The sequence below is a fragment of the Pteropus medius genome, unplaced genomic scaffold (assembly GCF_902729225.1).
Source record: "Pteropus medius unplaced genomic scaffold, Ma_sr-lr_union100, whole genome shotgun sequence".
NCBI lineage: Eukaryota > Metazoa > Chordata > Mammalia > Chiroptera > Pteropodidae > Pteropus > Pteropus medius.
This window is the reverse complement of record NW_024354875.1, coordinates 27,683,471-27,705,582: the sequence shown is the minus strand read 5'-3', so window position 1 is coordinate 27,705,582 and position 22,112 is coordinate 27,683,471. Positions and strand designations below refer to the sequence as shown.

General features: G+C 32.4%; 1 protein-coding gene across 3 annotated transcripts in view; it reads left to right on the top strand.

The window, feature by feature from the left end:
* GALNT3 (polypeptide N-acetylgalactosaminyltransferase 3) overlaps positions 1 to 20,650 on the top strand; it is a 41,135-nt gene extending 20,485 nt beyond the window's left edge. For all 3 annotated transcript variants that reach the window (XM_039855450.1, XM_039855449.1, XM_039855448.1), the window contains exons 3-11: positions 3,172 to 3,344; positions 7,358 to 7,507; positions 9,136 to 9,370; positions 9,813 to 9,930; positions 11,421 to 11,621; positions 13,669 to 13,800; positions 14,006 to 14,107; positions 18,474 to 18,626; positions 19,529 to 20,650. In XM_039855450.1, the coding sequence (XP_039711384.1) occupies positions 3,172 to 3,344; positions 7,358 to 7,507; positions 9,136 to 9,370; positions 9,813 to 9,930; positions 11,421 to 11,621; positions 13,669 to 13,800; positions 14,006 to 14,107; positions 18,474 to 18,626; positions 19,529 to 19,651 (1,387 nt within the window). In that variant the 3' untranslated portion in view covers positions 19,652 to 20,650. The remainder of the gene's footprint in view (positions 1 to 3,171; positions 3,345 to 7,357; positions 7,508 to 9,135; positions 9,371 to 9,812; positions 9,931 to 11,420; positions 11,622 to 13,668; positions 13,801 to 14,005; positions 14,108 to 18,473; positions 18,627 to 19,528) is intronic.
* The last annotated feature ends 1,462 nt before the right edge of the window (positions 20,651 to 22,112 follow it).

Sequence of the window (22,112 nt, the reverse complement as noted above, 5' to 3'; positions counted from 1 at the left end):
AGGTAGCGTCCAAATGCTCAATTTGAACTGAAATAGCTAAAATGAATTTTTAGCACTTTCAAACCATCTGTAGGTTTGTTGAAAGTGTAAGATAGACAAAGTGTAAACAAATAGTGGCTACATAGTTTGCCTTTTGGTTATAATAAAATTATATTTGGACAAGTGAACCTGAAGAAAAGGTTTATGATGTGATGATCATAAATACCCGCTCTAACAGTGAGTGAGACCCTCAATTTTGAAGTTGTGTAGATTAGATTTCTCTTGCTCTATTCTAACCTGTGTGATTCAAAGTTAAGTTGCTCATCAATTTTTAAATGAAAATGTAAAGACATAATATCTATAAAATATTCTGGCTCTTTTAACAGGGCACAATTCTTTTCTTATGATGGTATGTTAAAATGCCATATTGCACTTTATTGATTTGGGAAGAGGTCTTGACTGAAAAGCAATTCACATCACAAATCAAGAAACATGACTTTTATTCTTTGACATGACAATCAATGTCAACTGAAGATAAGCTTTCCCCCCCTCAATATAGCATCGAGAAGCTACAATAATATTCAATAACGTTAACCATTAAGTGAAAAATAATCAAGCACATAAAGAACCTTTTTTTTGGATAGGCATGGATACCTATCTGAAGAATTGGTGAAGACATAATACTTACTTACTTTAAATTTGACCTCTGTTAGAAAGAACACATGTTCTGAAGAATTACTAATCGTTTCCATACTCATTAGAAATATAGATCCAGTTTCTCCCAAAGCCACATGATCATGTGACTGATTAAGCACAGTTCTATATGCCAAATTTTTCGAATGGTTTAACTGGGAATATGCAGTCACTTTGGCAAGTTATTTTAATTGCACTACTTTAAATGACATATGGAACAGTTTTTAAAGCATAAGTTTAACCTGCTAATTGTTTAAAAATAAATGAGGTTTACAAAATCATAGTGTGAAATTTTATTACCATTTGTGTTAATGACATAACATGGCATTTTTGCCTAATATTCGTAATTATCAGTTAAGTAAATAAATCCTAGCTTAAACTGACAGAAAGAGTTCCAAGGTTAAAATCACATTTTATCAGAGTGAATTTTTGTGAAGTTTTATACTTTAAAATTTCAAAACCTTTTTGTAATTCTTGGTTAATATTATATTAGTCTCATGTAGAATAAATTTGTTTATAATCTTGAAACTCCCTCCCCAACATGCTTATAAGACAACAATTCAAAAGGTTTCCTTTTTCTTAAAAAAGAAAATCCTATAATATGGAGTCTTTCATAAATTTTACTTATAGTTTATGTTGGTTTATAAACCTTTATGTCTTAAAAATTCAAGCTTATATTTAGTGATTTGTTTCTGTAATTATAATCAAGAGCACAAATGAATTTTAGTTTGTATTTGGACAGTATTTTTAATTGGTTATTTATCCAAAATTCAATTTAAAATAAATCATTGGCTTTCATCTACCAGCGAGGATAAATATGATTATTTGCTTCTTACTGTGAATGTATATTACAATTGGAAATCATGAAGATACTAGAGAGCAAAATCACTTTCACACAGAACCATCCTCTCGTTTTCCTACTCAGTTGTGCCAGTACCCTCTCCATACTTTATTCCCAATCTAATTCCTGTTTTATAATAACAGATATTCCACCCTAAAGACCTCCTCTCAGCAAAGAATCTGAAACACATTTGTATTCAGGTCTGGCTATAAAAGTAATTAAAGGGAGTTTGTAGTTATATACTTTTTGGGGTGGCAGTCTCAGCTCTTGATCAAGTACCACATCAGAGGCTCTGGTTTTGCCATTGACCCTGGCTGAGCAACTGAAGGGTTCTAGGCTCTTAGCTCCATGAGTGAAGATTTACTTCCTTATCTTTGGGTTAGAGCAGCACTGTTTGATTGTTCATACACTGTATTTATAGTGCCTTTTGACTGTATGGGAGAATTTTGTTGTCTGTTGTCCAAAATTGTACAACTATTTATATTTTTTAAGTGAACTTAAAGATACAGTTATTTTATTTATTTATCTTTACCATAAACCACACATGTTTTATGTTTCAGGTTCACTCTGTTTGGTTTTGCAATGTTTTGAAGCCCTCTCTCATATGTTATTAGATTTGATCCCCACTCCCACCTAGTAGGCTAGGGGAAGGTAATCAACTCTAGTCTCAAAGGCTGGAGGCTATACAGGTCCACCCCTACCCCAGCATTTCATATGAAGATTATTTTCATTGAGGAAGAGATTGTTATAAAAATGAATCAAGATCACTTGATTCATTTAACTAGTGTTTATAGCTAATGAGTAGTACCACTAATCAGTCGAAAACTACTTATAGTCTCCTTGGGCCTATCAATATTTCATGCAGCAACAGGAACACAAGATTTTTAACAAGGAATTAGGACTTTTATTTTAACTTTCAAAGTACAGGGTTTTTTAAAAAAATATTTAAAATGCTAGGTCTCATCTAATTAAACAATAGGTTGGATTATTGGAGCAAAATCTTTAACATAGCATGGCATATGGCATATCATAGGAACTTAAGTTTTGTTGAATGATGAACATCATAAGAAAATAAGTTTTATTGTTAAGCCATTTTTTTTCCCTTTTGGTTTGAATACAGATTAAGTAAATTCATTAAATAAAGTTGGAAACTATTACATACTTAGGAAAATATCTAATGTAATATTATATAACAATGAATATTCATTTACTAAAACTGCAGTTTTTAAAATTGCACATAAGAAAAATGATGTCTACAAGGAAGGAGAAAAACTTGGTTTTTATTTGAGAAATTATAAATATTTGCCATTTTTACAGGTTGTCTCACTTGTAGGTTATTTTCCTTATTTCATATGTTATTTGTATTTCAAGTTATATTATTGAGAAAGTTTACAATAGCATGTTTTAATCCTTTTTTGACATGTAATCCATATCAGTGAACATGGTCTCTGGGTGAGTGGCCTGCTTGTAAAAAAAAAAAAAAATTGTTTTGACCTACTTAACAGTTACATAGCATTAAGATCATCTTACATAGTAAAAAACTATTCAGTATCATGTCTATAGTGATGAAAGTTAAATGATAATTTTAGTAATGACATATTTGTGAAATAAAGTAATAAAATTTATAATTCTTATTCTACTTCTTTGACTTTTTCTAGATGTATTGAACAAAAATTTAAGCGCTGTCCTCCCCTGCCTACCACCAGTGTCATAATAGTTTTTCATAATGAAGCGTGGTCCACACTGCTTAGAACTGTCCACAGTGTGCTTTATTCTTCACCTGCCATACTGCTGAAGGAAATCATTTTGGTGGATGATGCTAGTGTAGATGGTAAGAAAGCACATTCAGATTAGATTGTTTCCCAAGTAAATCCATATAGTATTGTCCAAAGTCTATTTGGTTATATTGTATTCTCTGTATGTCATCTCAGAGCTTGACTATAATAGCTTGGATCGTACATATAGTGTATGAAAGCAGAATCCAATGGTGTCCATATTCAAATATTTTACTGTTCAGAAATGTATGAAACAGCATTTTCATAATGTAGTCCTCAGTGTAAGACTTTTATTGTAAGACATAGTGGTTAAGAGCACAGACTTGAGCCTTGAGTCAGGCTACCTTGGTTTGAATCCCAGCTCTGGTCCTAAACAGCTATGTAACTTGGGCAAGTTATTTAACTCCCCTATGCTTCAGTTTCTTTACCTATAAAATGAGGAAAATGCTATATTTTATCAAATTTACTGTACAATGTGTCATTAGTTTATATACTACTAAAATATAAAACCCTCACAGCCAATTATACTAAGATGCCATTGATTATGAGACATATCCAATTATACAGCTTAGAATTGAAGCAATACATAAATAGTACATAATGCCTAGGATTGTTTTGAAGCTGAGTTAATTTAAATAATACATAATTAATCAATATAAATGAGTAGTTAAAAATCACTAATGAGTCACAACATCCTTTTATTTCGGCTCTTATAAATTTTCCAATATTGTTTGCTAAGTTAGTCGAATTCTTTAATGCATTGCCACTTAAAATTACAAGTCAATAGTTACTAAATTACACATTTTAAATTGGAATCACAAAGCTAACCTGACAATCTAATTTGCTAAATTTTCAAACATTACGAACATTTTGGATACCAAACAGATGTAGATTATTTTAATGATTACTATTTGTTCCTGAATAAGCTCAAGTTTGAAGCCAGATTCCTTAAGGTCAAATTTCAGTTCCAGCATTAATGAGCTGTTTACATATCTGTAAAATTGGGTTAATACTCTTTCATCAAATCTAAAGCAACACTTATTGTAAAATAAACCACTACTTTATGTACCAGGAGAAGAGAAATTAAGTGACATATTATCAATTATAAGATGTATCCAGACTTCAGAAAGAATAATAAGTGAGTAAAGCATAAAATTATTAATCTGGTTTATTTAATTATTTCTCCAAACAATTCTAAACATTCCTGTGGCTTCCGAATAAAATATCCTGAGTGAATTGAGATTATGTTCTCAAGTTAAATTAACATCTAGCTGGAATAATGTTGCTTATCACCGGAGATTTTTGACCTGGATGTGAAACATACTCACCAAATGGGGAAATTTTAAAATTCGAATCCCCTACATAAAGTTACATACTGAATACAGATCTCTAATCCTCCTACTCAGGCCACTCAATTGTAATCAACGAATTTATTTGCTGCTTGACCTGTTCTGAATTTCTTCTTTCTATTTGAACTGCAGTCTATGGAGTTTTAAGTGACATCTGATTAAATTCTGCTTACCTCTCATATGTTTTACCTTTATAAAACCTTAGAAATCTTTTTCTCTTTGGTTTCTTGAACTTTCTTCTCAGATGATTTTTATTTTGTTTGATTTTTGAAATAGTGAGGCAATAAGGGTATGGTAAGACTACTTCTAGTAAGCCTTCAGTTGAAGGAAGCTTCTATTATTTCAATTCACAAATGAAATTAATAGAATTAAAGGAAATCAGAATGAGGAGTAATATACATTCATAATCCCCCTGTTTCTATTATTTTAATCTTTACTTTTTAATCACTGTCTAAATAAATATAAAATGTTTAATTCTATCCATGTCAGAAATCCAGTTTTGAAATCTGACATTTTCATATAATATTGTAATTACCCCATTTCTTTTACCTTCAAAACTTTGTTTTTAATGATAATTATGGACCAGATGTACTTTACTTAACCATTTACTTTTATTCTCATACTAATACTATACATTACACTGCAATGAATATCCTTGAGCTTATGTTATTTTCTTTCTTTTTAATTATAAATTTGGATAAGTTAGAAGTAGGACTGTTTGATCAAAGGATCTGAATATTTTTATAATTCTTTATAGTAATTAACTAGATTTGTACCAGCTTTCTTGGTGAGGGCTATCTTTGCATACTAGTGTAACGTGTCTTATTGAATCAGTTAAAGAGCTGTCTGTCTAATGGATACTCACAGTGGAAAATGTGTCCCAGGTTGCTGTGAGGAGCTTGTGAAGTAGAAACCATAATCCCTGATTTCAACTGGCTTAGGGAAAAGCAGCATAAATATGTGAATAATCAAGCAATGAAGAGATAGTGAAATATCAACAATAGCAAAAACAACAACAACAATAACAACAACAACAACAAAAACCCCAACATTTTCAGAGCATAGGCCTTGTGCTAGGTACTGTCTTAAATGCTTTAGCTGTGTAGTAATCTCTCATTTTATCCTTCCAACAATCCCCCTATGAGGGTAAACCCTATCATCGCCTTCTTATGGATAAAGGAACTGAGTTACAAAAAAGTGAAATAACTTGCCCGAAGTTAGTGGTGCTATAAATTGAACCCAGGAGGTCACAGCTTTGTGCTCTTAACCTCACAAAAATTGGGGTGTGGATAGAGACTAAATTTAGGAGGCAGATAAGAATCTATAGGAAGTTCGGAAGGTGTGGGTAAATAAAAAAAAAAAAATTCCTAAATTCAAACAATGGGATAATTTATTGACGAAATCTATCGTGACTCTATTTTTTAAAAAAATCTCCATTAAGACCTTTGTTTTCATTTTATAAGTTTCTATTCTACAAGTCTATGATTAAAGCTGAAATATCCATAATTACATTTTCAAGACAAATTACAATCCTGCTTGTCTTTCAGAGAATTAATTCTGAGGTACCTAGAAGATGTTAAAAATGTTAATCTATTACTCTGAGACAACAGTGTTTAGATTTGTTTTCCACAAGAGGTGTTACTGTACTCTCACTTCTTTTATGAATGTTTAAGTTTTGAATAAGCAATTCTCTTATCTGCACCACTGAAAAATCGAAAAAACATATACAATCACAGATAAAGCCATCTGAAATCTGACAGAAGCAAACATCTACCCTAGGACATTTATTTATGTTCTCAATATCACCAAATATTTTTAAGGCTATGCCATAGGCCCAAGAGGCCTACTGGAAGAACTGTATTATATACTTAACAAGAAATAAAAATTTAACAATGAAAAAAGTAGGCTTAAGAAGTTGTTTAAGAATATGAACACTTGACTGATTTGATTAATGTATTTTCTTTTACTTACCGTCTTAACTCTTGTTTATAATGCATCTCACCCAAATTGTAATATTGAATATTTTAAATTATACTTTTTACTAAAAATTTGCCTGTTTTCAGCTTCATTCCTCATTTATATGCTTCTTTCTTTTTTCATATTTTTACTGGGAAAAAATTCTGTCTCAGGATACTCCAAAGCTTTCGAAAAGTTTCTGCTGAGTCTTTATAGAAAGATTCCCAAACTGCTGCAGCCCTGGACTTTCATGCTCACTTTTTTCTCAACATTTTGATCTAAAATTATTTTGACCACTGCCTGAGTAATAGAGAATCCTTTTGATACTTAGCATCTTTTTTTCAATTTCCAAATTAAATACCAGTTTTATAGTGTCAAATATTTTTTGGCCAAATTTAGTTTTTTTTTACTCCTTTAGTTAATTTTCTCAGACCTCGAAATGAATCTTCTTTAACTCCTGGGGTCCACTCCATTTGAAGTCTCTCATTCTCCCCCAAGTTCGTTATATTTATTAATATGGCATGCACAAGATAAGTATGTGCTATACGTTATATGTTATAATAGTTAAAAAGTTAAGATTTGCATATATAGCTTTTTTTTTCAATAAAGAGTTAAAGATATAATTTTGCTCTTACTGGAGGACTGTGTATAACTGTTAAGATTGTGAAAGTGGAGCTATAATTGCCCTGTAGTTTCATTATTAGCTTTCATATGTCATATATGAGAATGAACTTAAGAATTAATCCTGATTTTTTTTCTTACAGAGTATTTACATGATAAACTAGAGGAATATATAAAACAATTCTCTATAGTAAAAATAGTCAGACAAAGAGAGAGAAAAGGTCTGATCACTGCGCGGTTGCTAGGAGCAACAGTTGCAACAGCTGAAACGCTCACATTTTTAGATGCTCACTGTAAGTATATATGTATAGACATAGTTGTAACATTTTTCCTTCTCCCCTCTAATTTAAAAGGTAAGAAAGCCTTTTTTTTAAAATGCCTAATTGCATTTTCTTTAACATTTTAAAACTGATGATTGTAGTCCAAGCAGCTCTATATAGGAACTTCCTTTCATATATGTGGATTTCTTAGAACTGTCTTTAAGATTAAGACTCAACTTTAACGTCTTCCAGTGACCAGCTTCCCCAGTGAGTTATCCTTGCCTGGAATTTTTTTAGATGCTCATTCTATCAATAAAAACCAATTTTTTTCTTATTATTCTTGATTCCTACACTTTAAACGAGTGAAAGTTTTATTTGTTTAAATGTTGTCAACCAGATCATTATAATTTGTCCCTATACTTACACTTTTAAGTTGTGTTTAGTTTGTTTTTTGTTCTGTTTTGTTTTTTGCAAGATTCATACACACCTTCTTGTACCAAGATAGGGGTTCCGCCTCCCAACTTCTGGTATCTCTCCCATGAACATCGTCAGTTTTTGCTTGTTTTTGTTGCTTCTGAGTTTTTCATTTTTTTTTTTTAATATTATTTTTCAGTGTCAATGGTTTTAAATAAAGTATTCGGAAGGTATTTTTAGAGTCAGTGTTTAATGTATACGTTAGGTATTACTAAAATGTCACTTAATCCCTTTAGCTCTAAGTATAATGAGTTTTACTTTATTTATGAGTGTTTAGTTTTGAATTGGCCAGCCCTTGGTTATGTGTGACCCAGCAAATGGTTTCCACCATATGTTAATTGTCACAGAAGGGCTTTTAGATTTGTCCAAGACTCTTTAGAGCTAACAAATCCCAGTATTCTCTTAATACCAGTCACTTGAAAAATGAAGAGAGATCTACAGGCAATCCAAGAGAAGTGATTTTAAAAGGAAATGGTCCATTCTCCAGTATTCATTACAATAATGTCAGACTGGCATTCTTCCCCTTAAGGCAAATGTATTTGATCTTCCTTCTGGTCCTGACTGCCAAACTCTGCTTGATGGGGAACCCTGAGTAGGAGTGCACACACCAGCATCTCCTGAACACTTTATGTTATGTGAGACAGGTTGGCCTATGACTAAGGCCCAGATCTTTCATGGCATTTCTTTGTCCCACTTTCCATTAGGGCTGGGTCAGGTTTGAATGGTCCTTCACCTACTGCTAAAATCGAAATATCCTGACTCTTTGACTTATTTTCTCCTAAGATCCAGTCAGAGAAGAAGATTTTGATTGCTACCCTTATTCAGGTAGACAAGTTTAAGTAAATCAGAACACTTTTGGGGCTAGGTGGTATGGGTCAACAAAAAGTTATCTTTGGTTCATGGCCCATTATAAAGAGAAATACATCATATGAAACTTAAATAGACTAGTATCATTTTTCTTCCTTTCTAAAAGAAGAGAAAATTTCCTAACTATGCTGAATCTTGCTTTACTTTTTAATCCTGCTTTTATCTTATCACAAGAAACCTTTAAGAAATCTCTCTTATATAAATATTCAAAATACAGATGACCTTGTTATTCTCATTTCTCTGTAAACCCACTTCCAAAAAACAAAAGGAAAAAACCCTCAATGTTTTCACAAAATTAATGAAAATTGTGTTCCTTCCAGGTGAGTGTTTCTATGGTTGGTTAGAACCTTTATTGGCCAGAATAGCTGAAAACTACACTGCCGTTGTCAGTCCAGATATTGCATCCATAGATATGAATACGTTTGAATTCAACAAACCTTCTCCTTATGGAAATAACCATAACCGCGGAAATTTTGACTGGAGCCTTTCATTTGGCTGGGAATCACTTCCTGATCATGAGAGGCAAAGAAGGAAAGATGAAACCTACCCAATTAAGTAAGACGATTACTCTCAAAGTCTTATATATAGTTTAATTATTTGAATATGTATGCAGGCTTTGCTTTTTAAAGTAATTGCCTCCAAGGTAATTTACACTAACAAAGAACACAAACATTCTCTATATAGGGAATAGAGAAGTAATTTATTTATGTACTTACCCATGATGTTACTAAGAAGTAGAATTGGATGAGTTCTTATGTCTTCTTCACAATTATTACTTAAGAATCTTTAAGCTTGGTTAGAAGACACTTAATAATTTTACTCTGTTGGAAACTCGATTTTGAAGATATAGCATTTTTAGTTTTTATTAATCTGTATAAAAGCTTTGAAATTGTGATCTCTCTTTAATATGTTTGTGAATTTGATAATTGCTCTTTAAATATGTTATTTTTTCTTATTTAGTTTTAATAACAAAGTTTGAAAATGGATTATTTTTCAGGACACCCACTTTTGCAGGAGGCCTTTTTTCCATATCAAAGGAATATTTTGAATATATTGGAACTTACGATGATGAAATGGAAATCTGGGGAGGTGAAAATATAGAAATGTCTTTCAGAGTAAGTTCATAAATACAATGTATATATTAAACAATGAAATGTATATTTTATTCTAATTGGCTAATACAAATGGCCATGGATATGTGCAGTCATTAATTTTTGTGCTTTCTAAAATTTAACTGCTAGAAATTTTAAAATCAGGATTTATTTTTTAATGTAACATATTTATTCGATGCTGCCAATTTAATAAGAGGAATCAGTTAAACGCCTATGTCCAGGCAACAGCACCAATTAATGCACTTGTAGCTACTGAATTCGAGCCAAGATAAATATAATTAAATCTAGTGCTTCAGGAAATAAGTTGATTATCAAGGGAGTCAGAATGGAAAAACATTTCTGTATAATTTGAAAGGACATTGAACTTAACTCTCTGGATTAAGTGAGTTTTTTTCCCCCTATACATATTAAAAGTTAATATGAGAAACAAAACAAAGGCTTCGGATGGTCTCCATATGTACTTATTTGATTTCATGAATTCGTTTTCTGCAGTGACTTTGTCATTCATTTTTCATCCCTTTGGCTGGAATGTAGTGGAAAAATAACTGAACTAGAAGTTGGAAGATTTAAGTTTTGGCTCTGGCTCCATCACATAATGGCAGTGACGATTTAGCCAAGTTCGAGCTGCTTAAGGGCAGGGGTCTTGTTTTATTCATTTCAGTATTCCCAACCCTAACACATGTTAGATTTCAAGCATAGTTTGTTGAATTGAACGTATTACTGAGTTTTCTCATTTGTTAAAAAAAAGAAAAAAAAAAAGAGAGAGAATATGATCACTTGCCCTACTACTAGCACATACTATTAAACATTTTTGCGTAGTGATTATTTATGGCAGAACCAATCGTCAAGATATTTAAGTGAGTAGGTATTGATGTAATGATTTGCATTTTATTTAGAGTTAATGCGAGAAAGTATTTTTTGACTCTCTAAATAGGTGTGAGCTTTTTATAATGACCAACTATTTTACCAGTTTAATAGATTTTACATTGGTATTAATGACTATTTGGAATTGTTTCCTTGACTAAACAATTGAATATGCAAGGGGTAAATAAAATGTGGGTGCACTTGCTCCAAGATTGCTAGTTCATGCCGTAGAAGAGAGACTCTGTTGTTCAAGTGATGTAGCCATATAAGTTGTATAAGAAAGTAGAAGTCAAATGCAGAAGAGCCTTTGGTCTTCTGTGTATCTTAGAGAGCTTGCAAAATTTTTTGCAAAAAAATTTTGGGATTCATATTTATGAAAGATCTGAAATCAATAGTATGTTAAAGCTCTGAAAACATGCTTTCGTTGACTTTGGTGTTTATACCACTTAATGAAATTATTCTTCATATGTAAGAACTTAAGTTGAGCTGGCAGAGGACAGAGACTGTGAAGTTGTGATAAATCTCTTTTCTATATTTTGCTTTTATTAATATCTTAAAAGAGAACTTAAGAGAAACACTTTGATTTTCCTAAAATTCTGTAAATTTAAACAAATATCATTAATTATCAGGTATGGCAATGTGGTGGGCAGTTGGAGATTATGCCTTGCTCTGTTGTTGGACATGTTTTTCGCAGCAAAAGCCCTCATAGCTTTCCAAAAGGCACTCAGGTGATTGCTCGCAACCAAGTTCGCCTTGCAGAAGTATGGATGGATGATTACAAGGAAATATTTTATAGAAGAAACACAGATGCGGCAAAAATTGTTAAACAAGTAAGTTAGAGCTAAGTAATTAAATTACAGTAAAAATCCACTTCAAGTTCACATGTTCTTTTACTTATTTGAGTCAACTCAAGTATGAAGCATTTTAAAAGCTATTTTTGAAGCTGGGTTTTTTTTTTAACTTAAAATATATAACTTATTGATGCCAGTTTTTTTGTTCTTTTTTTTTTTTAAGAAAAGTTGGGAAAACTGCTTTTAAAAAATTTAGGCTTTCTACTTTGTGATCCTTTTTAACATGGAAGACATTTAGTTTTTGTAACTATCTTGGTTCAGTATTTTTCTCAAAGAAAATAAGGTTAAGTGGAACTGTTTTTAACTTAGGTCTTAGTTAATGTGATTAGCACCTAAATCAAGGTACAAAGTGGCTTTTTGAACTGGAGATCGAGAAACTGTCAGAATGCAGTAGGAAAATGAGACAGAAGTATCAAGGCTTCCCTTCCTTCCTTTCTCCCTGCCTCCCTATTTTCTTTCCTTCTTCCTCTCTCCCTCCCTCTTTCTCTCTCTTTCCAGTTCTGGGTCCATTACTCACTAGAGGGGCTAATTTGGCAAAGACTCTTTGAAACTACAAATTGGGGATGGTACTTCATAAGGTGGTTGAGAGGTTGGTTAGACATGGAGTGTGTGTTCAATCAAGTCTCTTCTCTTCTTCTTTCCTGTCTTGAGAGAGAGGAAATACTTGCTTGTCTCCCAGATTAGCTGTGAAATAAAGAAATAAGTGCTAACAAGTGTATAGTCTTATTGTTGTTATTGATCTGTGATAGATACAAGCTCTGCAAAATGGTAATGCCTAATACATGAGAACTGAGTTCCAATAGTTTTAATACTGGACATGGTAAATGAACTAGACAGTTGAAGAACATGCTTCAGTGAATGGCACCCAACTCTTTATACGAAACAGTGCTAGTTTGTGGGGAGGAATGGGAACATTGGTTTTAAAGGGCATCGACAGGCCGACTATCGTGAAGGTCTGGTTACCTCTTTTCACCTTTTCTTTGGTCTCCAGTGTCTTCATGTAACATGTCAGTAGGATACAAAGTCTTTTTACTCAAGGTCACCAAGGCAAATTGAGTGGATTGTATACTGCACCAGGGTACTTGGCTATGCAGGCAGGTGGGCACTAAATACAGCTTATGCTCTCTCTTGTTACCCATAAAGGAGTGAGTCAGCCAGCAAGCCCTTGTTGTTACCACAGGGCAACTAGATCTGTAATGCAAAATGTATAGGCTAGCCCAAAGCTTGAACCTGGGTTCAAGACTTTGATGTTGGCAGAGAAAATGTTTTTCATAATTGAACTGATAAGCTTGAGTATTTACCTCTTCATATATTTAGGTACCAAATATAACATAATTTTTTGAAAAGTTTTGCCTATAAACTAAATACATTTTCAGATTAATAATGCTTTTTTAAAAATTGTTCGCTTAATTCCTTAAAATAAAGGAAAATAAAATGCAATTTATTAAAAACTTGCTTTTTTTTTTCTTACCAATACATTGTAATCATTAAGTTATTATTAGCGAATATTGTTAGGAGTATACAACACCCATAAACCTAGAAAAAATTATTCCCAACTGTGTTGCTTTTTTGTGATCTTCACTAGAGAAGAGCTATAGATTACGTTATGTGTTGGCACTGTTTCTCTATACCTGCTTTTTCACACTTTGCTTTACAGATCATTTTTAGATATAAAATTGAGATCAATTTTGAATGTTCCCACTGCCATTTCTTTGTTCATAGCATTTTGCTAGAGATCTTTGTCCCATGGGGGAGGTTTGTGGCACAAAGAAAGAATAAAATAGCACTATGTCAGCACCACAGTGGTACTTAATTTTCTTTGAAGCCAGAAATGAGCAAGCAGGCACCCTTGTTGCCTGAATGACTGTTGAATGCAGTTAAATTTCATCCTGCATTATCCCAGAAATTTTTTTTTAAAGACCTAAAGATAAATACAAATAGTAGCATTTAAAGTACTTTATCAGTGCTTTATCAAAACTTTATCAGTTTTGGTTAAGTTTTCCCTTCACTTTTCATTTTTCTCCAGAAATCATTTGGTGATCTCTCAAAAAGATTTGAAATAAAGCACCGCCTTCAATGTAAAAATTTTACATGGTATCTGAACAATATTTATCCAGAAGTATATGTGCCAGACCTTAATCCTGTTATATCTGGATATGTGAGTATTTTCCTGTTCCTTTTTACTTGGTATACTCCTTGCCACCAGCATTTATGTGGTTCAGGGAAAATTGCTGAAATACTTTCTGGTTTATTGCTTTTGAGATTTTGCATCATTATTTACACTACTTCTTAAAATTGACTGAAGAAATATATAAACCATAGAGATTTTTTTAAATGTTTGTAACTTGAATTTTTTCCCTTAGATTAAAAGTTTTGGTCAGCCTTTATGTCTGGATGTTGGAGAAAATAACCAAGGAGGCAAGCCATTAATTTTGTATACCTGTCATGGACTTGGGGGAAACCAGGTGAGCACAGCATTAAAAATCCTCCCTCTCATTAGCACTTAAAAACACAAGTTAAGTTGTTGTATATTTGTCAGAAGTCCTAAAACTGGTGTGTGAATGCTTTTAGATTAAATTTGGCAATTTATACTGAAGTTTCAGAGTACTTTATTTTAATTTTCATTGTGACTGTGAAAACAATTTGAAGTTACTTACCCATTCAGTAGAAAGGCGAATGAGAAAATAATAGATTAATGCCTTCTGAAATGAAAAATGGGATCTTTTATGTGGATTTTGATGTTTTGTCACTATTGACATGGTGATTTTGCAAAGTTATTCATAAAGGCTACATTTAACTGGACTCAATAGCAAATTACATCATGTTAATACCGAAAGACAGCCTTTTTTTTGTGGGCCACAATAAATATTCTAAAAAAAAAGAAGGTATGTTCTTGATTCTCATTGATTGATGACATTTCTGCTTATTACCACTCTTTGACTGTTTTACCAATTTAGATTCAAATCTCAAATGTCACTATTTAGCCTAATATGGGTAGAGAACATATTAAAATATTATTTCTAGTTTTCAGCTTCCTTTATTTGCCTTTTATAAGTTAACTCCTGGGATATTTAGACTCTTTCTCTCATTTATTATTCAACAAATTCACTGAGTGACCCTTGCATGTCAGATACTCTCTTGGTTTCAAGCAATTTATATTCTTAACTCCTTCAGGAAATTCATATTTCAAAACTAGCAGTTATAGTCAGGATAGTAATGTCTGGGATAAAGCATTCAGAGTGCTCTGGGGGTATGGAGGAGGGTATCTGAATTAGACTGGGTGCCCATACATCTATCTGGGAAAGATGACATTTGAAAACATTTTTCGAAAGGTACAAAGGTACATTTTGAGCCATGGAACTATTAGTGAGGTGGCTAGTAGAAATGAGAATAGAATAAGAGTGTGAGGAAATGTGTGCTAATGAGAAGAGCTGGTATGTCTTTTTTCCCTGAGAATTGTAGGTATTTTGCTATAGAGTTCAAGATGTGTATGGAGAATTTTCACACTATTAAATACTCGTAATGTTCTGTTTTAACCAGAAAAACTTTGATGATGTAGTTTTAAGAAAAAAGGACAGTTTATTTCCTTGTCCTTCCTCTTCTATGTTTTTCCTACTCATTAGCCTCAGTTTAATATAATTTCAATTCTCACTCATCCAAACCAATCAGTCCACTTAGGGCAGATGACTCGGGTCCCCAGAAACCATAGCTAGTGAACAGGATTCATCACTGGATGGTTAAGGTGTGATTCTGAAATGGGACGGAGATACCCACGCACACATGCGTGTGTGTGTGCGTGCGTGCGTGTGTGTGTGTGTGTGTGTAATACATATATACATATTTTTTAAATTTCCTTTCCCTCTATGTATTAAAAGAAAAAACAATTATATAAATAATTACATTCTTTTAGAAATAACACTGGACATGCTAGTAAAAATTAAGATTTTGAGCAATGAGAACTACTTCCTCATTTGTAAAAATTTTATCATTAAAAGAAAATACTTACAAATTTCTCTTAGGTTCTCTCTAACATTACATTTATTTTATCATGAAAGTTGGAGATGTATTTCATACATTGTTTTATATGTTTTTCTCTTGTCATTACCATAAATATTTTTTTTAATAATTGTCTCATAATTTTTAAATGATCAATAGAATATAGTTGCTTTTCAGAAATTTGGGGATAGAGAAATAAATCACATATCCTTTCAATGAATATTTATTTAGAGCCTATAATGTATCTTGCACTGTTACAGTAGTGTAAAAGATAAAGTCCCAGATCCAGTGGAGCTTGTGTTCTAGAAGGAAAGGAAAAAATGAATTTTGGGTATAAAGAGAAATAAAGCAGAATAGAGGTATTGTGTGTGTGGGAGGTAGTTATTTTCAAGGTTCGGGAAGACCTCTTTGAGAAGGTACCCTGTAGTCGAGGCTTGAGAAGTTGGGAGGAGAGCATCCTGGCAAAGAGAGTGCAAGGCCAGAGGCCTAGTGGCAGGTACATGGAGCAAGCAGAAAGCCAGTGTGACTGCAGCAGAGTGGCACAGGAAGGGAAGAGCAGAGTATGAGGTCAGAGACGTTGATAAGGAGTCTGTTCATATAGGCTTTGCAGGCCTCATTAAGGAACTCAAATTTAATTCCGAGTGTGACAGAAGCTATCAGAGGGCTTTAAACAAGAGAATAATGTTTTCTGATTTATATTTTAAGAAGAGAATTCTGGCTTCTATCAACCTAACATAGCCATTGATTTTATTTTGGTTTATTTCCTTTATATTTTATTTTCAATCAAACATTGCCTTTAAACTACTTTGCAAATTTTAGTTCCTTGAGTGCTAACCATTTTTGAGATGTTATCTAACTGGATCATTTCCTTATACTCCTTTTATTGTTTTGAGCAGAAAATAATATTTTTAGAACATAAAACTCCATTGTAGCAGTATTTGTATATGCCAAGTAAAAATAAATATTTTGATCCTACGATTAAATGGACTAATAAACTGGTACAATGCAGTCTAAGGCATTACGGCTTTTTAACACAATTCTTTGTTTCTTCCACTTTCTCTTCCAGGGTGTTTGTCTTGGTTCTAAGTTTCTCCAATGTTCTCAGCTAATTATGTACTCTTTTTTTTTATTGCCTAAGTATCTTCAACTATTTCCCATTCTATAACATTCCTTTTAATGATTTTTTTAAATAATATGAGTAAAGTAAAATACTGGGCGGCCTTTCTTACTATCTTTGAGATCCTAGGTTTATTTTTCTTAAAGAAAGATAGCCAGAGTGCAGTTTTCATGATCTAAACCCATTTTATCTCAGTGCCTCCATCTGAGGAACTATCAGTTATAAAAATGCCTGACATTATATTTGTAGAAGGAGGGAAATTAAGCATGAAACTAAGACCAAGGGAACTCAAGATTAATTCAGCTAATGTTTGTAGAGTGGCTAGTGTAATACATATAAAGGGTTTAGAACAGTTTCTGCCTAGCACATAATAAGGACTCAATAAATATTAGTGCTAAAACTAATTATTTCATTATTGAAAATCAATTATGCTCACTTATTTTATCTTTGGTATGTCAACATTATGAGATATTTGATTTGTAATGAACGTTATTACTAGATACACCACCTGACTTCGGTCTACGGTGAAGCCAACTAGCTACACACACAATCACAATAGAGTGCAATAAAAGTTATCTGTGAGGGACCATAGGAACCCTGAAAAGGCTGTAATTTTGTGCAGTAGGACAAATTCAGGGAAAACTGAAAAACTAAGGTAATATTCGAAGTGGACTTTGATGGATGAAAAAGAGTTAGCTAGGCAGAGAAGGATCCAGAAAGATATCCCAGGCAAAGCACAGTAAAGAGCTATGGATACGCATGTTCTGCTTTGGTAGAAATGGTGAATGGAGCATACTATATCATTGGAACAATGGTTGGTATAAGATTGATAATGGAAGATTTCATGAACCTTATCTTAGCAACAGTAGTGACTCAAGTAGGGGAGGTACAGGATCAAATAAATGTTCTAAAAGACCAACAGTAAATTGAAGCAGAGTGAGTTTCCATTTACTCAGGCAGCAGTGTGAATTGAAGTATCGAAACAGAAATTGGAGATAACTGGAAGTGTTGCAGTAGAGATGCTGAGTGCCTGAACAAGAGAAGTGAGGGTATGGAAGAAAGGATGGATGAGATGGTAACAGGAAAATTCAGTAGGACTAAGGGACTAATTAATTGGATGTATGGGGAGAGAAAGGCATCAATAATAATAATAATAGCTAAAATGTTTCGAATGCCTACCATATACTAGTTATTGTTCAAAGTATTTTGCATGTGTTAACACATTTATCTTCATAACCTTACAGAGTAGGAGCCATTAAATGACCTGTTTTACAGGTAAGGAAACTGAGGCATGGAAATTACTCCTTTTAAATGTTCCTACTTTAAATGAAAATGCCATTACTTGAGATGAAGAGAGAAGGAACATTTGTAGAGAGGAGGAGGCAGGTAATATGCTAGCTAGATAGAGCTTTCCAGGTTCTTCTTAATGAAGTACCTGTCCTCACCTCCATCCTACCTGATAACTTCCAATATCTGATATGGTGAGGAAGATAATACCTTCTTAAGTAATACCTGGTGATAGGATGAAGAAAGGTTATAGCATCTCCTATCATAAAAACTCAGTTTATGTTTCTGATGCCTATTTTGACTGTATTATTTTGTTGAAGTAGACATGACTTCATTATTCAGTAAGTTGTCGATTTTTTTTTATTGGACCATTATTTGGCAGCTGAGCATATAGAGTGCTTTTATCAGTAACAGCATTCTTTCTTTCACAGTATTTTGAATACTCTGTTCAACATGAAATTCGGCATAACATCCAGAAGGAATTATGTCTTCATGCTGCTCAAGGTCTCGTTCAGCTGAAGGCATGTGTCTACAAAGGTCATAAGACAGTTGCTGCTGGAGAACAGATTTGGGAGATCCAAAAGGTACTTTAGTGCAATTAATTCACCCTTTTTTGTAATTACTATTTTGAATAACTCTAAGTGCTTATCTGGGGAAATTGCATGAAATGTATTTTATTAATGTTATTCATCAGAATTTCTCAGGCTTTGTTGATTTTGTTGTTATGTTTGTCTACCCATGTGGTAAAAGAGAATATATCTATGAGTTAAATATTCTTAGGAACAAAATAATTGTAAAGTAGCTTAGTTAAATCATGGCTTATGCAGATCAATGCTTACGTAAATTATTAGTAATAGTTGCCCATAAATTTGTCTTTTTAAAAAGTTTCTTATAATGCTTCTTGTAATAGGCATACTTTTTTTCATGGCAGAGAAAAAGAAAATAATATATACATATTTTTTACCTAAAGTGCTTAATTCTTTCCTTCCCCATTTGAGTACGTTTTTGTGCATCTAGAACTAAGAGAATACATGAAAGGTATTTTCTGTTTTTAAATATATGTTTTATGGCTTAGCTAGATCCTAGTAATTCTTACCTGAAAATTGTTTTGTGCAGTACAAGAACACTATAAGACTGACTTTTATGACTTACAATTTTTTAGAGTTTGTCACTTATGGATATATTAATGGAATGGAATATTTCTTGTCCGAAAACTTGATTGAGACCTTCCTTTGTGTATCTCTCTTCATTTACATGATACCTTCTGTAGTGGCATAAATAGTGGCATTTACACTATAGAAACCAACAAGATTGTATCAAACATAGTTGATCTTAGAAAGATTACAAGTTAAGAATGATGTGCCTTTGGTGTGCAGGTCTCCCTTTAGCTTCTATGAGACCATGAAGTCATTTTTACATTTTTTTTATTAATCAGTTAACTATGATTCTTGAAACTTAATATCTCTTGTATTTCCTTTTATTCTAGGATCAACTTCTATATAATCCATTATTTAAAATGTGCCTTTCAGCAAATGGAGAGCATCCAAGCTTAGTGTCGTGCAATCCATCAGATCTACTCCAAAAATGGATTTTTAGCCAAAATGATTAAGTGTTCCTTAAAATTAAGGAGTTGAAAAAGGAGATATATTTTTCTCATAAAACTGTGACTAGGCATACACTGTAGTTTTCAAAAATTATGCAAAAGCAGCTAATTTTAACTTATTCCAAGTGCATTTTTCTTATTTATATCTTACAATGTCTATGTAGCACTGCTACAGAAATCCCTTGTTTCCATTTCAAAGCACAATAGCTAATAATACCAAAGACTATTTTGAAATGTCCAGATGTAGGGGAAAAGATGTTTACAGTATGATGAAAATAATTTTCCAAGTAAAGTGCTGTTTGTGTGTTCTGTACACTTGAGGATATGCATAGCTACATTCATACACTCACAACTTAAAATATTTCTTCTAGTTTTTTGGGGGGGATGGGAGAAAGATTTGATACTGTATTTTTTTAACTACATAGAAATGGATCAATGAGGGTCAAACAAAGACCTTTGTGTACAAACCAGGAGATTTTTTTAGATCTAGGATTTATTATATGAAAATGCAGGTAAATTCTTTGCCTTTTGTTTACTTATTTGTCAAACGTTTTCTTAAACGTGAAATTAAATTAATAAGCAGAAGACTATTTTTAACACTTCAATTTCTTGGCAAATTTTAAAATATTTTTTAGTCTACAGCCAACTTGATTTGAAGCACTTAAGCCTTCTTTAAAATACTTTTCTTAAGTAACTATACTGTGTTTTTCCAAAGCAATTTAAAAAAAAAAAAACTTTATAAATTGCTATCTGTTGAAAAGGTATCTTTTTCTATTCTGCCAGTCTTTTTTCCTTAACCAAAAATTCACTAATCTTGAATGTTTGTAAAACTGAATTTTAAATACAGAATACTTGACTCATTTAAAGCAAAATTTTATTTGTTACTGATTCAATTTGTTACTATTCAATCAATAGATTATCTTTGTAATAATTTTTTTTCACCAGAAGTCCTTATTTCTCTTTATGTGGAAAACACAATAAAACAGATTCTTATCACTATTGTAATCTTTTGATTTAAGTATTTTTCTCTTTTGTATAAAATATATAATTGATAACAGGTGGGGGAAGCATGGATTTTGTATACTGAATTTCTAAGCACTGATTGTAGAGCCATCATATATTTCTTAAGGAAAACAAACATTTGATACTCATGGTGTAAAAAATAATCATGGAGAAGATTCTGTGTTAGATATTCAGAAAACTTTATACTAAGTTTTGATAACTTTCCTTGAACATCTGATAGAGTATTTTTTTTAATGTGGTGCTTATGAAAATATAACGCTTTTTTTCTTTTTGGTCATTTTATATATAGCTCTTTTATATTTTTATTTAAGAAATAAAATATGATTGGCTTTGTATTTTAAACTGGCAGAGCCTCAATTGCACAAAGAAAATATTTTTAAATTATCAATGCCATCTTTTCATTATTTGTAACTTTAAAATTGAATTAAAAAGACCCTCCATTCTTTAATTTATTACAATACCAACTTTTATTTCAATTCAAGTACCATTTATTGTGTGTTTTACCGTGTGACAGAAGTTAAGGTAGGCAGAGTAAGACTTATATTGCCTTTGAACTTAGGTCTTAAGGGCAAAAAAAAAAAAAAAAAGACAATTTCAAAATAGCATAATGGGTGACATTCTGATGTTATGTTTTGTGATGAAGGTGACAGCCCACTATTCATTTTTGATATTTGTTTAATGAGTAAAGATATTTCTTTATTACTGTAGCTAATACTAATATTTATTGTAAAATATACAGTATCCACTTACATGTACAATTTGTTTCTCAGTTTCTTGTTCTAGAGTGAATATTCTAGGAGCAAATATTGCTCTTAGAATTTGTTATATTTCACAATACGAAACAAATAAATTTCCAAAGATATTTTATAAATGAACTTAAGTAAAGCATATTTAAAAAGAAAGTAAATCTGAGTGCCCTCTTGTATTAGTCATATATTGCCATGTCAAGAGCCAACCAAAATCTGTTTAATTAGATTGACTTTATTATGGCTGTGTCAAATGCATTCAAAATGAGTTTTTCTTGCCTGATTCGGGTGTCTCAGACCGTTGTTCAAGTGTCACATAACTCATTTCATTAGAAATTTGTCCTTTGGTGTGGGAGTAGCATCTTTTAAAGGGCTGAGCTTTGAAACAATCCTAACAGGAAGTTATTTATGAAGACTGGTTGACATTCACTTGAGATATTTGAGTGCATTCAAGTGAGAAATTGTGAAACTCTTGCTCAATTTGAAGCCACCGTGGCAAATGCTGCAGAAGACCTGGCATGTTGCCTTCCTTCCAGAGGACCAAGTCCCAAGAACTCTAGATTGGCAAGGTACACAGCCAGACCTGCTTGGGTCAACTTGATGGGTGGACTCACTGAAAACCAGGATGTAATCACATAATTAACCATAGGAGAAAATAAACAATACACTAAAATTGCCTATCACTATAACAAATGATG